The 15,613-nt window shown below is 40.3% G+C and overlaps 1 protein-coding gene across 1 annotated transcript in view; it reads left to right on the top strand.

The window, feature by feature from the left end:
* The window catches only part of LOC135470845 (intraflagellar transport protein 172 homolog), a 43,761-nt gene extending 28,176 nt beyond the window's left edge, over positions 1 to 15,585 (top strand). Inside the window, 17 exon segments of the mRNA XM_064749892.1 lie at positions 1,380 to 1,496; positions 1,864 to 2,006; positions 2,781 to 2,911; positions 2,914 to 2,938; positions 3,466 to 3,646; positions 5,281 to 5,390; positions 6,721 to 6,856; positions 7,138 to 7,236; positions 8,148 to 8,271; positions 8,690 to 8,754; positions 9,646 to 9,732; positions 10,209 to 10,325; positions 11,076 to 11,186; positions 12,216 to 12,431; positions 14,164 to 14,223; positions 15,074 to 15,172; positions 15,502 to 15,585. Coding sequence (XP_064605962.1) covers positions 1,380 to 1,496; positions 1,864 to 2,006; positions 2,781 to 2,911; positions 2,914 to 2,938; positions 3,466 to 3,646; positions 5,281 to 5,390; positions 6,721 to 6,856; positions 7,138 to 7,236; positions 8,148 to 8,271; positions 8,690 to 8,754; positions 9,646 to 9,732; positions 10,209 to 10,325; positions 11,076 to 11,186; positions 12,216 to 12,431; positions 14,164 to 14,223; positions 15,074 to 15,172; positions 15,502 to 15,585 — 1,905 coding nt within the window.
* Positions 15,586 to 15,613: the final 28 nt, after the last annotated feature.

Genomic DNA, 15,613 nt, shown 5'->3' with positions numbered 1-15,613 from the left:
TTTGCTGTTCTGTATACGTTTATAAAAATAAGTCATCGAAGAACCCTGGAGTTCGTTTTTTCAAGTTTCGAGACTATTTGGCCCTCAGGGAGGCATGGATTTACCACACAAGAAGGAAGGATTTTGTACCCACTGAAAACAGTCGTATCTGCTCTTGCCATTTTACTGCTGAAAGCTCCGACAGGAATGCACCTGAATTTCCACAACAACACCTGCATGCAGTACTTACAAAATACTATTAACTGAACTGAAAACTGATAGATAGAAAATCTGTGAGCACCGTAATGATGAGGCCCACACCCTGCTTGTATTTATATCGTACATGACTCTATTCTGAATGCCGACAGCAACATGTGCCGGCAGGTTTTATCACATATTGGTATGAATTTAGAATAGCTTGGGGAATAGCATGATATTTATTATGAAGTGGACATAGGAAAAAAATAGTAAATAAATATTAACACAGGAAACACAGGAAATACCTGGACAAAGATCATATTCAGCGTCTGAAAACTCGGAATCTGAAGTCGTAAATCGGAACTTCAACGTCATGGGTTATGGGTTCAAATTGAAACAGCAGTATCTTTACTGATATTTACTGCTGATTAGCTAGAATTCATCTCGAAAATGACATCATTTTTATTTTGATTGCCCAGGTTATTTAGGTGAACTAGACTTTGGTTGGCTATCTATGATGTCTCCCAAAATCAGCTAGGGCAGTAAATCTATTGTGTTCGGGTATTTAAAGTCATTATTATGTTTTTCAGAAGCCCTCCAGTAACATAATGTTATAACAGGTTATAATTAGTTTCATTATCTAAATCTGAAGGCTCTTCCTCAAAGCGATCTTAGCCTAGGTTGACGGTAACTTCCATGGCAACATATGCTTTGAACATGTGTCGCCATGGTAGCTAAAATCAACGTAGCCAACGATTGTTTTGTGCAAGCGGCTCCATGGCACTAATTCTTTAAGGATAGCCATAGAACATCACCCTTTGTAAGCAGGAGACCTGAATAAACCTGCTCAGAACTTCCAAACTGGCATCATGTCAGAAAGTTTTTCAGATATAAGATGTGGGTGAAGTGTCTGTATCGTAGGGTCATCCAGTGTATCAATGTTAGCATGTGACTGAGGCAATTTACAACTGAACTATGTGGCCTTAGAATTATACTTTGTCTGTGGCAAGTGACATGACCTTAGAACTTTGTACTGTAGCAGTTGCCATGCCATTAGAGCTTTGTTCTGTGTCTTTGGCAATTGCCATGACCTTAAAAATTTGTACTCTGACTGTGACAGTTGCCACTGACACTACAAATTGGTTATACATTCTCAGGTACAAGTACATGTATTATGGTGTTCGTATGTTGTGTTTGTCCAGGAGTTGGAGGCTGATGGTCAGCTGAGGCAGGCAGAGCACTATTTCCTGGAAGCACAGGACTGGAAGGCTGCTGTCAACATGTACCGCTCCCATGATATGTGGGATGAGGCATACAGGGTGAGGCATGTCTACTCACCCAGCTCTGTGGTGTGGTAAACAACTGTGTAATAAGTATGATAAAGTTCCATAGCATTGTCAACAGGTTCAGTTTGTCAGGGTCATGAAATGTGTAAAGAGTACCTCTGTATTGACTCCAGGATAGACTAATTTCCATGTGGTATATTTTAATACGAGACTGGTCTCATAAGTAATCAACCTGATTTAATTTTTAATTCACATTCAACCAGCCAGACCCTCACACTTGCCAAGATGTGAAGGAGTCCAATTTCCTTTGTGTGCCAACTTGAGCCAGGTGTTGATAAAACGATTGGTATAAAACATGAGTCCAATATTTTAAAGGTTAATGTTGTTTGTCTTGTTACAGGTGGCCAAAAGTCAAGGTGGTCCTAACGCGGCCAAACAGGTGGCATACCTATGGGCCAAGAGTCTTGGGGGTGACTCTGCTGTCAAACTGCTTAATAAGTTTGGTCTCTTGGAGTCTGCCATTGAGTATGCCGCAGAAAACTGGTCAGTAGTGGTTTTGCAGTTGTCATAGTTCCTCTTCATTCAACACAGTGTTTTGTGTAGATGATCAGAGGTTTACATGAACATGTTGCTGATCTGTTGGCTTGGCTGTGTACAGTATGTAGAATAATGTATACATGTTATGTGAAGGCTAGAGAGCTGTAGAGAAGAGCAATGGATAGAGCTGATTAATACTGACTTTGAACACATGTGGCAGCTTAAATATGTTGAAGATATGGTTTCAGTCGCTGCCTTAGACAGGGGATTTTTCCATTCCTCCACTGTCACTGCCTGTTGGGCCACCGTTACAAGATGTGGTCAACATAGCTGATTGACCATAGGTGAGGTCTATCGTTCATTGAAGGCCACTTTTCTTTCACCAGGCAGTAGTTGGTGGTTTACCCCAGGTAGACTTTCCTCCACCCATGAAACTGACAACATTGCATAAGTCAAATATTAATGAGCATTGAAAATCAATCAAATGAATAACCATGGTGATTGTCGATTCGGTGAGTCTCCAAGTAAAACAAGATTTTACCTGCATGAAGTTTATTGTTTTAGGCTGTTAGTATTAAATTCAGGTCAGAACAAAACACATCATGCATATAAAGCATTGCTGTTCAAGGTTTAATCACGTACATGCATATTTATCAGTCATAGTTTTCGTTGAATGTTTCAGGTGAGAGCAGTTTTTAGTGATGAGGTTTACTCCAATTGGTCTAAAAACTTGAGTCACACAGTAGTTGAGTCGAGTGCATTTACATTCTGTGTTTACAGTGCTTTTGAGTTTGCATTTGACTTGGCCCACACTGCCATGAAGGAGAAGATGCCAGAGCTGTACCTGAAGCACGCCATGTACCTGGAGGATGAGGGCAAGTTTAGGGAGGCTGAGCAGGAGTTTATTAGGGCAGCAAGCCCAAGGAGGCTGTCCTCATGTATGTATACAATTCCTCATGCCCTTCTCAGCATTTCCCCAGTAGTTTGTACTGATAGCCCAGAGCCAAGAGAAGCCATTCTGCATTATTATAAACACAGGTCTCCTTCCCTTATGAAATACTATACTATCAAAACTATGCATTGCTGCCATCATCGGTCAAAAGGAAGCAGGTGATAAATACATAAAACATGAGAAAACTCCTTTTAACTTGTTGTAAACTCATGATGGCATGAAACAGATCATTTTTTCCTGGCATGCTTGGTGCATACCCCAGTAACATAAGAATAACGATGAGTTCCTTTTGTGAAGGGATACAAGAAATAAAGTGTATTACCAAAATATTAGAACATGGTTTTGTCACTTGCTTCCTTTTGTCAGAGGATAACGGCATGTTTCCATTGGTAATTACCTCTTCTGTTAAGTTTGAGTTGTATAGGGGTGCCCACTGGCTCAGTAGGGCTTAACCATGGACAGGAGGGAAGTGGTGTGTTTGAATCTGATTTACACTGATCTACTTGTCACCAGGTATGTCCACAGTCAGGACTGGGACTCTGCACAGAGAGTAGCTGAGGCCCACGACCGAGACTCTGTGGCTGATGTGCTTGTGGGACAGGCTCGCTTCGCCTTCGATGAGAAAGACTACACTAAAGCTGAGACTTACCTGCTCAGGGCACAGAGGCCAGAACTGGCTGTCAAGTACTACAGGGTAAGACACTTCGACAGGGAAAAGTTACTCAGCATTAAAAAGCTTTTTGACCTTGTTGTCACGATTGCTCAATCAAATACAGCTTTAAATATATTTTAGTGTGAGTTATCATATGGTGGTTCCCCCTGTGAGTTATCATATGGTGGTTCTCCCAGTGAGTTATCATATGGTGGTTCTCCCTGTGAGTTATCATATGGTGGTTCTCCCAGTGAGTTATCATATGGTGGTTCTCCCAGTGAGTTATCATATGGTGGTTCTCCCAGTGAGTTATCATATGGTGGTGCCCCCAGTGAAGTTATCATACAGTGGTTCTCCCAGTGAGTTATCATATGGTGGTTCTCCCTGTGAGTTATCATATGGTGGTTCTCCCAGTGAGTTATCATATGGTGGTTCTCCCAGTGAGTTATCATATGGTGGTGCCCCCAGTGAAGTTATCATACAGTGGTTCTCCCAGTGAGTTATCATATGGTGGTTCTCCCAGTGAGTTATCATATGGTGGTTCTCCCAGTGAGTTATCATATGGTGGTTCTCCCAGTGAGTTATCATACAGTGGTTCTCCCAGTGAGTTGTCATATGGTGGTTCTCCCAGTGAGTTATCATACAGTGGTTCTCCCAGTGAGTTATCATATGGTGGTTCTCCCACTGAGTTATCATACGGTGGTTCCCCCAGTGAGTTATCATGGCTTCCCGAGTGAGTTATCATACAGTGGTTCTCCCAGTGAGTTATCATATGGTGGTTACCCCAGTGAGATACGATGGTTTCCTCATTGAGTTATCATGGTTCCCCTGGTGAGTTATCATATGGTGGCTTCCCCAGTGAGTTACCATATTTTGGTTTCCCCAGTGAGTTATCGTACATGTATGGTGGTTACCCCACTGAGCTATCATATGGTTAACAGTCAGTTATATGGTGGTCCCCCCATTGAATTATCATTCGATGGTTCCCCATTGAGTTATCAGTTGGTCTTTCCAATGAAAGTGGATACTGTTGTTTTGGGTAAAGTAAAATCAGTTCAAAAGGGAGGGGGATAGAATGCCAAACAAGACCATACATTTAGTAACAACAAAATTTAAATTGAAAATTCAATCTTAACACTTAGAAAATGATTCGTCAACAATGCCCTTGAGGCTGTTGATGCAGTCTAACATTCGTTGAAAACCACTTCTCTCCAACCAGTATGGTGTGCATATTTGTATGCAACAAAGTGGGATGTTGAAAAAATTTTAATTGTTATTTATAAACACCATACTGAAGAATTCTTCACTGTATACAGTGATGATCAGTATATTATAGTTAGAGGAAACCACTGTAGCCGTGTACATGTAAACCCGTAAGCTGTGAAAAGGTCATCAGTAACTTGAGAAAGGTGAGGGGTTTACCTTAGGCATAAAATCGATTGCAATTGTACAAGTGAAAAATTTTTGGATTGGGGGTTTTAACAGCAATCAAATGAACCAGTCAGTTGAAAATTTTCAAGCATGGAATGATTGCATGTATATGTATGTATTAAAAGCTCCAAGTATATCATATGCCTTTACATGTAATTGCAATATCCACCATTGTCAGTGATCTGACTGCCATCTGCTTGTAATATGTGTGTGTTGTCTGTAATTGTGGGTATGGGTGGTTTCAGGAAGTAAACATGTGGCAGGATGCATTGAGGGTGTGTAAGGAGTACCTGCCTAACAAACTGCCCCAGCTACAGGATGAATATGACAGGGAGATGACAGACAAGACTACCAGGTAGGACATGTCCCACAAGACAAGTCTCTAATGACTTCTTATATATTGTCTCCACAGTCACTGACTGAGTTAATTTGCCGTGTAAACACAAGACCCAGGTTGGGTCCTAAGTTGAAATGTGGACATGTCTCAAAAAGTGGGTGTCTGGGTTTTTCCTCATTAAGGGATTAGTAGAATACTGCTTTGTTCTCACACATGTATTGACATGGCAGGTGTTAACATACATTGGAAACATGGAATCTCATATCTCGTGTCTCCATAGAGTGTTGAATTGGCGTATGGTTTATCATAGGTAGTCGCTGTGGTGGTAATACGCCACTAGTCAGGTGTAAAGAGAGGAACTAAAATAACCACCTGGGACTAACTGAGCACTACAGCTGCAAAATAAAACATTTTGACAATCAGATTTGCCTGCTTGATGAAGACACCGTCAGGAAATTACCCACATAATGTTGAAAGCATTGTTTTACAACAAACAAACAAGTGAATAAATGAGTGTTGTCCAAAGCAACAGGGACCCTGTCTTGCTGCAGATTCTACGTCAAAATTAAGCTAAAATGTTTGACATTTTCCTTAAGAAGGGTGGTGGTTTACTCCAGATCACAAAACTGTCTTATATTTAAGTCAAACTTAGTGGAAGGAGTTTTTATTTTAATATTAAAAATTGACCTAGACTTTCATTACAGAATTGAAAATTAGCGCTTAAATTAAAGTTTAGACTCTGACTTAAGTCTAAGACTGCTTCTTATCCTGGGGCCTGACACTAGTACTCTCCTCATCACTGTCATAAATAAAGTAAAACGTTTTTGAGTACAGCATGAAACACCAATCCAAAAAATTACATGAACTCGAATAAATCAAGAGCAAAAAGTTCATATCCCACACGGCTGGGGTCGTTATAGTAACACTTCTGCTACAATTCTCCAAGAAAAACTACTGTATGGTATGAAAGAGAGGTAGCAACATGCTTTTGTGTGCACTTAAATGTAAGTCTTACCTTTTCTGAGGGGGCCTCCGTGGCTCATTTGGTTAGCACGCTAGCGCAGTGTATTGACCCAGGAGCCTCTCACCAATGCGGTCGCTGTGAGTTCAAGTCCAGCCCATTCTGGCTTCCTCTCTGGCAGTAAGTGGGAAGGTCTGCAGCAACCTGCAGATGGTCGTGGGGTTTTTCCCGGACTCTGCCCGGTTTTCTCTCACCATAATGCTGTCGTATAAGTGAAATACTCTTGAGAACAGCATAAAATACCAATCAAATAAATAAATAAATAAATAAATACCTTTTCTGACTATTTTTTGGCCATGCCAGTCATGAAGATGTTTTTTTTGTCAGGGGTGCTGAAGCCTTGGTTCAGCAGGCGCGAGAGTGGGAGTCATCAGCAGAATATGCCAGAGCCGTGGAGTGTTTTCTCAAGGTCACACCCACTGTCACCTCTGATATTAGCGTCCTCGAAAAGTGTTGGGCAAAGGTCAGAATTGAAATATTTCCCTAAGTGCATGTGTTGTGAAACTTCAAACTCCATGTATGCTGTTAAATGCCATCACTTATTAAAACACATGGTTATCACCTGATTTTGTTGTGGTCAACATACATTCAGAGTGATTAAACTAGCTTGTGTCACCTGATATATATCATTTCCTGTCAAAACTGCAAGGCATATTAAATGAAAAATGTAGGGCAATGAAAAAGTAAAAACATGCTAAATAAAAAGGATAAGATCAGCATAAAGCGTTTTGTTTTTCCCCAAAGGCTGCTGATTTGGCTCTGAAGTTCCTGGGAATGGACAAAGCTGTCACTGTGGCTGAGATTGTCGGACCTAGGCTGAATGAAATCCGCAAATACAACACAGTAAGTGTTTCCATTTACATGTATATAGTATTTACTATTTCCTCATGAAGAATTCTGATGCAAGACTGGATAATTTGCAATCATGGTGCTCTAGTTGGTAGGCCTACCTTGTCCTTGGCTAGATGCTCAGCATAAACACCTACATGTACATACTAGCCAGGAATTGGTCAGACAAGTGTTAGTGTATTGTGCATCAGTGGGGCATCATGTCTGGTGTCTTTGGCATGGTGTTTTAGTTAGGCTGCATCATAAGTATTACAGCAATGGGACCAGTCTGCTTCTAAGAACCTGGATATGTCTGCAATAATTCAGGTAGCCATGTTGAGCTCCTTGTAAACTTATAAATAGTTCATGTCCAGTATACAGTACATGTTGTGTCGGAGAATTGGGACAGTTTGAAACAATTACTCTGCACATAACCAACCTCCTCTTGTCAACAACACTGACTTGTCAGAATCTGGACCAGTTGTCAGGGGTTATAACACTGGTTCATAACATGGTGTATCATTGGCTAAGATGGTTAAGACACTGGCTTGCTACCACTGTCGGGCCCTTGACCTAAGAGGTCTGATTATTAAGTCAGGAGGGTGAAGCTCAGGTGTCCATTCCTGAACATGTCTTTAAACACTGATCAATCATTTGATCAGTCTTCTGTCCATTTTCTTGACAATATCATATAACTATCATAGTCATAAATATGACTGTAACCTTATATGCAATATTTCAAAAACTATTGTACCAAACTTAACCAGGTTTGCCTTGAATTCCAATTACATTAGCTTCAAGGGGCTATTGAGGATGTGGACTGACCTACATGTATGGTTAGGTTTTTTTATTTTTTAAAAAAATTTGAAAAGTAAAACAGCCCTTGGATTTGCATTGAATGTTTGTATCTTGTGTTATGTGTGTAGGCTGCTGAGATCTATTTGAGTGTAGATTTAGTGAAGGAAGCCATAGACATGTTCATTGCTGCAGAGGAGTGGAACAAAGCCAAGAAGGTGGCCAAAGAATTGGAGCCCAGGTGAGACGCTTGGGGTTGTGGGTAGCGCAGGTAGAGGAATAGGTTAGCTTTCACTGAATAGTAATGAATAAAGCTATATAATATGTACCTGACTGCAGCTGCAGTTTTCAAATTCTCTGTGTTTGTATAGTAAACCCATGAATGTTATTGGTGAATGTCACATGTTAGGAAATCTGCCCAAGTATTCTTGGATTGGCATGTAGCCTAATTCTGTAAATATATCCACTAGACTGATGTGGGGCTTGGGTGAACCTCTGTATGTAGGCCTTTGTCTCTCTGTGACAGAGATATGAAAAGAGGAGATAACTCAGTAATGGATGTCTGGGAGATAACTTTGTCTCTACATTTTGGGAACAGTAACTCGGTAGAATGAATTTGGTGTATTCTGCTGTGATATATTCAAATGTTCTATATTGTTCTATATTTGTATAGGTATGAAAAACTATGTTGACCAGAAGTACAAAGATTCACTGAAGAATCAAGGAAAAGCTGATGCGGTAAGTTCCTTTACATTTTATAAAGAGAGATTATAAAAAGGTTTATAATGCTCAGAACCAAACACTGAAGAGTACCTGTAAGTACTATTGTATGTTATGTGAACAGATCATGTTTTGGTGGAAAAACAGTTTGTGAGGGCAGTTTGGAGCGCAGTTTTAGCTAATGCATTAAAAGACTTGATAGAGTGTTATGCAAGTAGTCTGCAAGTTGCACTCATCCTACCTACCACAGGTACATTGTACATGAACCTCATAACACTGCTGAGGTTAATAGAAGCCTGAGAAAATGAGCAACATACCCATGGGTGAAATGATAGGTCATTTACAGTCTTTCATGTCACCGGCCCGGATAGCACAGTTGTTAGAGCGTCCGCTTCGGGACCGGTAGATCCAGGATCAATCCTTGATCGAGTCACACCTAAGACTTTAAAAGAGAAAGTTGTAACTTCCTCGCTTGGCGTTCAGCACGAAGGGGATAGTGCAACGACTGGTTGAGCCGTATCAGTATAATGGCTCGGGCGGGGCGGCTTACTTACCTTTGGTAAGTCGTCTCAGTGAAGCAGCACTAAATAAAACAGCGGTGGAAATCCGTCCTGCAACAAGGAGGGACATTACACGTACATGCACCCTAAGGACTCCTCCGTCGTCATATAACTGAAAAATTGTTGAGTACGACGTTAAACCCCAAGCACTCACTCACTCACTCACTCTTTCATGTCAAGACGATGAAGCATAAAATATCTGCTAACGACAAAATTTGCACTTTTCCTTTGTTTGAAGGGGGCAAGGAAACGTTTTAATGACTGAGCTACAGGGTGCCTTGTTAATGGTGGTCATCATATTTTAAATCTCAGGCCTGGTCATTTCACTACCCTAATTGTGTGTTTTCAGCTGGCCAGTGTGGATGTGATGGGAGCTTTGGATATGTACATGGAGAGAGGACAGTGGGAGAAATGCTTGGAGACAGCTGAACAGCAGGTGTGTACATGTATCTACATAGTTACCTCCCTTATAGGTATCTCTAACAAAGTGGGAGTCTCTCACACTGACACTTTGTGAACTTGACTGAAATTTTTTTTTGGAGACTGTAATCGCTTTGTCATATCTTTTTACAATATTTGCGAGTGTGTTTTGTATATCAAGATTAAATTTCCATAAGAAAGGTAAAAATGTTCAAACTTATGCAAGTGGTATGTAGTTGCACTGAATCAGAGTGAATTATCACATGGGCAAGCTATGGATTTGTGAAAAGAAGCATGGGTGCAAACTCCCCCTACTTTTTGAAATCAAATAGAATCAGATGAATTTGGTTAAAGTGGGGAATCAGGCTAAGCATTGAATATACCAAATTTTTGGAATGTGTGCTGAGAGTTATTTCATGAAAGCAAGCTCTTTGAATGACTTTGAATGTACAATTAATAGATACATGTTTGAGGGGTCTGGGTACTTTTCAGAACCCTCAAGTCCTGGCCAAGTACGTGGCCCTATACGCTGCTAACCTGATTAAAGAGGATAAGGCACAAGCTGCCCTGGATGTCTATGTGAAGTATGGAGCAGCAGCTAATCCACAGGTAAACTTCAATACCAGACGTTTGCTAGGTACTTGTAACCAAACACTCATCAGTACCGCTTTGGTGGCCCAGTGGTTAGAGTGTCTGTCCAGATGTTGGGATCAGACCCAGAATGGGTGTTACCTTGCCTGGTGCTCAGCACTGAGAGGCTAGAGCAAGGAAACAGGACAGGATGGCCCTCTGTCAGTGTAATGTGACTGCGTGGGTTGTTTTGTCTGGTGTCTTCGGCAGCATGGACTCGTCCTGCCACAGAAAGACACAGTATATGTACACACGTCTAATGACTCACACACCTAATGACCGTATAAAAAGTGAGGTGTTTAAGCCCAATCATTCCTTAATTCATTCAAACACTCATCCAAAAGTAAGACTGTAATCTATGATATATCACACATCTGTTAGGTAACAACCTGATGATCTGCAGGTAACTGCTGTTTGTAAATGACAACACACCACACATCTATTAGATAACAAGTCATTTGCTGTTTTCATTGTAACATTCGCCATTTTACATGATATGCTATGTTCATATGGGGCAATTGCACAGATGGTTAATGTGTATAATGTATTTTCCTCTTTGAACAATTGTGGTTATTCGTTAAAACTTATCACTTTTACCATTACCTTGTTTACAATTTGCTGACATGGCAATTTGTCTGTCATTATTCCAAATAAATGCCTTAATTTTGTTGTCTATGATGCTATAAGAAGGTGATATAATATTTAAACTGTTGTGTTTTCTATCCACAGAATTACAATATCTACAAGAGAATTTTCAGTGACATTGTCCACCTGAAGGATTTAAATAGACCAGAAGCTTACAGGACCTGGGCTGACCTCCGTGACCTCTTCTTTGACCTGGTCAGTCTTTGGCTTTCTCAGTCTTCTTAGTGAATTGGGTTAAAGGATTTATGAACTGTTTTTATTTTTTAATACGTTGTTTAGGATGTTTCCTGACATATAAAATAGAAAAATCCTCCTTATACTTGGATGTTTTTAAACAACAATTTTCTGAAGGCTTCATTGGTCATTCCGAGAATTGAGTAGCTTGTTGTCAGTGGGGTGATAACTGTCAAAACTGCTGTACGCGAGAAGAGTCTGAATGAGGGATGCTCAGCTGTTTTGTTGATGTCATTTATGAAAATTGCTGACCATATGCATAAAATTAGGTGAAATTAAAAGATGTAAAATATGTCCACCTCCCACCCCCTAATTCATTTTGGTTACTTCCATTTTAAACACTATCTTCATATTAGAGTTACTTTTCATGAATCCTTTGTATAGTGTCTTCTTGCAATATTGATTGCACAATTTCACAAAGTTATTTTCCTTGAAGGTAAAATTTGCAACATCATGTGAATGTTAGGACAAATTTATCACATATGGAACTTTTAGTCAGTACTTCCCATTCAAAGTATAAACCTGACAGTCGTGAAATAAGTGAAAACTTCCTGAAAACTTTAATATTTTACCTGTAATGTACTGTATTTCACCTGTAGTTTGGCCTGTATAAATGCAATTCGAGGAAGACATAGCCTTAAAGTGATACCTTGATGCCAACACTTGAGTTTTTCTGATAAAAATTGATCAATTTTCAGGTGAAATGCATCTTAAGTGGAAATCGTAAGGTCGATGTATCAATCACTATGAAGCAAAATGTGTCAGTTGAGAAAGCACTAAACCTTATGTGAATTACATTGCTTATTAATAGCTTGCGGATCCTGTCATTTATCAAGACTGTGAACTTTATTAGACCTGTTTGTTACTTTGTAAATGTCATTTGGATGAATCTCAAATAGCAGTGACTAGGTAAAACTCGCTGGTCAGAGCAGTTATGCTCACTTCATTGCCTGTCTTACTAATTTCACTTGTATTTTGTTTCTTGCCTAGTGTGAGAACATCTCCAGCTCCCCTGATGCTAACAGTCCACAGCATGCTGAGTTTGAGAGCATGTTGCTGATAGCTCATTACTACAGCACTCGATCTGCCTCCATGACCCACAAAACCTTGGATGGTGTGGCTACCAAGCTGGCTGTGTCTTTACTACGTCATACAGACATCATTCCTGCAGACAAAGCTTTCTACGAGGCTGGCATGATGTGTAAGGTAGGCTATGTGTGATGTAACTGGTGTAGGTTCCACCAAGCTGGCTGTGTCTTTACTACGTCATACAGACATCATTCCTGCAGACAAAGCTTTCTATGAGGCTGGCATGATGTGTAAGGTAGGCTATGTGTGATCTAACTGGTGTAAGTTCCACCAAGCTGGCTGTTTCTTCACCTCATCATATAGACATCATTCCTGCAGACAAAACTTTCTACGAGGCTGGCATGATGTGTAAGGGAGGTTATGTGTGATGTAACTGGTGTAGGTTCCACCAAGCTGGCTGTGTCTTTACTACGTCATACAGACACCATTCCTGCAGACAAAGCTTTCTATGAGGCTGGCATGATGTGTAAGGTAGGCTATGTGTGATGTAACTGGTGTAAGTTCCACCAAGCTGGCTGTGTCTTTACTTCATCATATAGACATCATTCCTGCAGACAAAGCTTTCTGTGAGGCTGGCATGATGTGTAAGGTAGGCTATGTGTGATGTAACTGGTGTAGGTTCCACCCAGATGGCTGTGTCTTTACTACGTCATACAGACATCATTCCTGCAGACAAAACTATCTACAAGGCTGGCATGATGTGTAAGGTAGGCTATGTGTGATATAACTGGTGTAAGTTCCACCAAGCTGGCTGTGTCTTTACTTCATCATACAGACATCATTCCTGCAGACAAAGCTTTCTATGAGGCTGGCATGATGTGTAAGGTAGGCTATGTGTGATGTAACTGGTGTAGGTTCCACCAAGCTGGCTGTGTCTTTACTTCATCATACAGACATCATTCGTGCAGATAAAGCTTTCTATGAGGCTGGCATGATGTGTAAGGTAGGCTACGTGTGATGTAACTGGTGTATTGTTCCACCAAGCTGGCTGTGTCTTTACTACGTCATACAGACATCATTCGTGCAGACAAAGCTTTCTGCGAGGCTGGCATGATGTGTAAGGTAGGCTATGTGTGATGTAACTGGTGTAAGTTCCACCAAGCTGGCTGTTTCTTCACCTCATCATATAGACATCATTCCTGCAGACAAAGCTTTCTATGAGGCTGGCATGATGTGTAAGGTAGGCTATTTGTGATGTAACTGGTGTAGGTTCCACCAAGCTGGCTGTGTCTTTACTACGTCATACAGACATCATTCGTGCAGACAAAGCTTTCTATGAGGCTGGCATGATGTGTAAGGTAGGCTATGTGTGATGTAACAGGTGTAAGTTCCACCAAGCTGGCTGTGTCTTTACTTCATCATATAGACATCATTCCTGCAGACAAAGCTTTCTGTGAGGCTGGCATGATGTGTAAGGTAGGCTATGTGTGATGTAACTGGTGTAGGTTCCACCGAGATGGCTGTGTCTTTATCAGACATTCCTGCTGATAAAGCTTTCTGTGAGGATGGCATGAATTGTAAGTTGGGCTGTGTAATGTAACTGGTGTTTCACTGCTGGCTGTGTCTTTACTTCGTCATACAAACATCATCTCTGCTGATAAAGCTTTCTATAAGGCTGGCATGATGTATTAAGGTAGGCTATTAGGCCACTGTGTAGTTCCAGAGGTATTAAAGATTTTATGTTTAGGTCAACAACTCTCACAGTTATGACAGTTTTCACTACCTCTTCTGTTCAGTAAACTTAATGGATATGATCAATATGCCTTGAAGATATAGACATCTTAATTCTGAAAAGAGAGATGATTACTCTTTGCTTATATGTAACTTTCAATTTCTTTTCCTTTTCTAGGCTGTAGGCTGGGAGAACATGGCTTTTGTTTTCCTGAACCGTTATCTTGATGTCACCGAGGTGAGTTCCATGCCACACTGCTGGCAATAACTGTTCGCATTGACTTAGTCTGAACCTGATCATGAATTTTACATTATCATATTTATGTAAATACCACCTCTTTAATGTTGTAGTTTTCTTCTGCTGCTAAACCAGATTAGTCAGCCAGTGAGGGTATTGATATTTTCTTGTTATTATGATTATATGTACATTATGGGAGCATGCATTGTACCCTTGTCCTGTGAATCCAAACACACACATGTATTAAAGCTTCTATATGCTTTAGGTAAATGTTAAAGGCCAGTTTGTTAATGTCAGAGGGATATTTCCCACATATTAAGGCTGCAATATGATTTGTTCAAGAAAAACTCATTGTAACAGTATTACACCATGTGTTTATGGTAAAATTTAGATAGGGATCCAGTGTTGGCCGAGCATTCTAACATTCACCAAAGACGGACTTATCTTCCACCAATATGTTGTGCATATCTGTATGTCACATGTGGAAAAATTTTTCAGCAACCTGGGCAATGTAGTATCCTCCACCCATAAAACTGACAGCAATTGTATAATTAAAAATTCTTGAACCTAGTTACACAACAAATTAATTAACATAAACCTTCAACCTTGTTCAAAACCATCTGCAACCAATAATTTTGAACATTCTGAGAGTACTGTGGGATGTAGAGATACCGTTTTATGAAGCTTGCATCTGTAGTGACACAAACAAACATTTTAGCACCATTTTCATAAGAATTGTATGCATAAATTCTTCTCAAAAAGTGCTTTAGAGGTTGAAAAGGATGAAGATTTAATGTAGTAGATGGAATTCAGAGGTATGTACAGGTATTGAACAATTTGTGTTGCACAGGCTATAGAGGAGGGCAGCTTGGACATGTTAGATCACAGTGACTTCCAGGACACTGATATTCCATTTGAGATTCCCCTACCTGAGAAATCCCACCTAACAGTAAGTATTCATCACTGACCACTTCATATTTTAAAACATTTCTCATACAGGAAAGGAATTCACACACAAACCTTCACAGGTTGGTACCAAGCTGAACCCTTTCCTTGAACTACCAACTGGTTACAGCTTGGTTCTGCTCAGTTACAGCTTGGTTGATATATATATATATAAATATATATTTTTTTTTTTGCAGTGATAAACTATCATGTACCGATTTGGTTCCTGAACAGTTCTATTAAAGTTGGATGATAGCAACCTCGTCCAGTTGTTAGCTGATTTTTTCCGGTTTTGTTTTGACCTTGTTGTTCAAACATGGTTGTGACCTTCAGTTACCAATGCATTACAGCCTGAGAAAATGGTTCTGTGTGAGGGCCTTTCCTTGCAGTACCAGTCAGTTCAGAGCCAACTGGTAACCAATGTCACTATTAAAATAGGGGATTT

Source organism: Liolophura sinensis, chromosome 7 (genome assembly GCF_032854445.1).
Source record: "Liolophura sinensis isolate JHLJ2023 chromosome 7, CUHK_Ljap_v2, whole genome shotgun sequence".
In the NCBI taxonomy this organism is placed as follows: domain Eukaryota; kingdom Metazoa; phylum Mollusca; class Polyplacophora; order Chitonida; family Chitonidae; genus Liolophura; species Liolophura sinensis.
The sequence above is the reverse complement of the archived record's forward strand: the minus strand, read 5'-3'. Positions and strand labels throughout refer to the sequence as shown.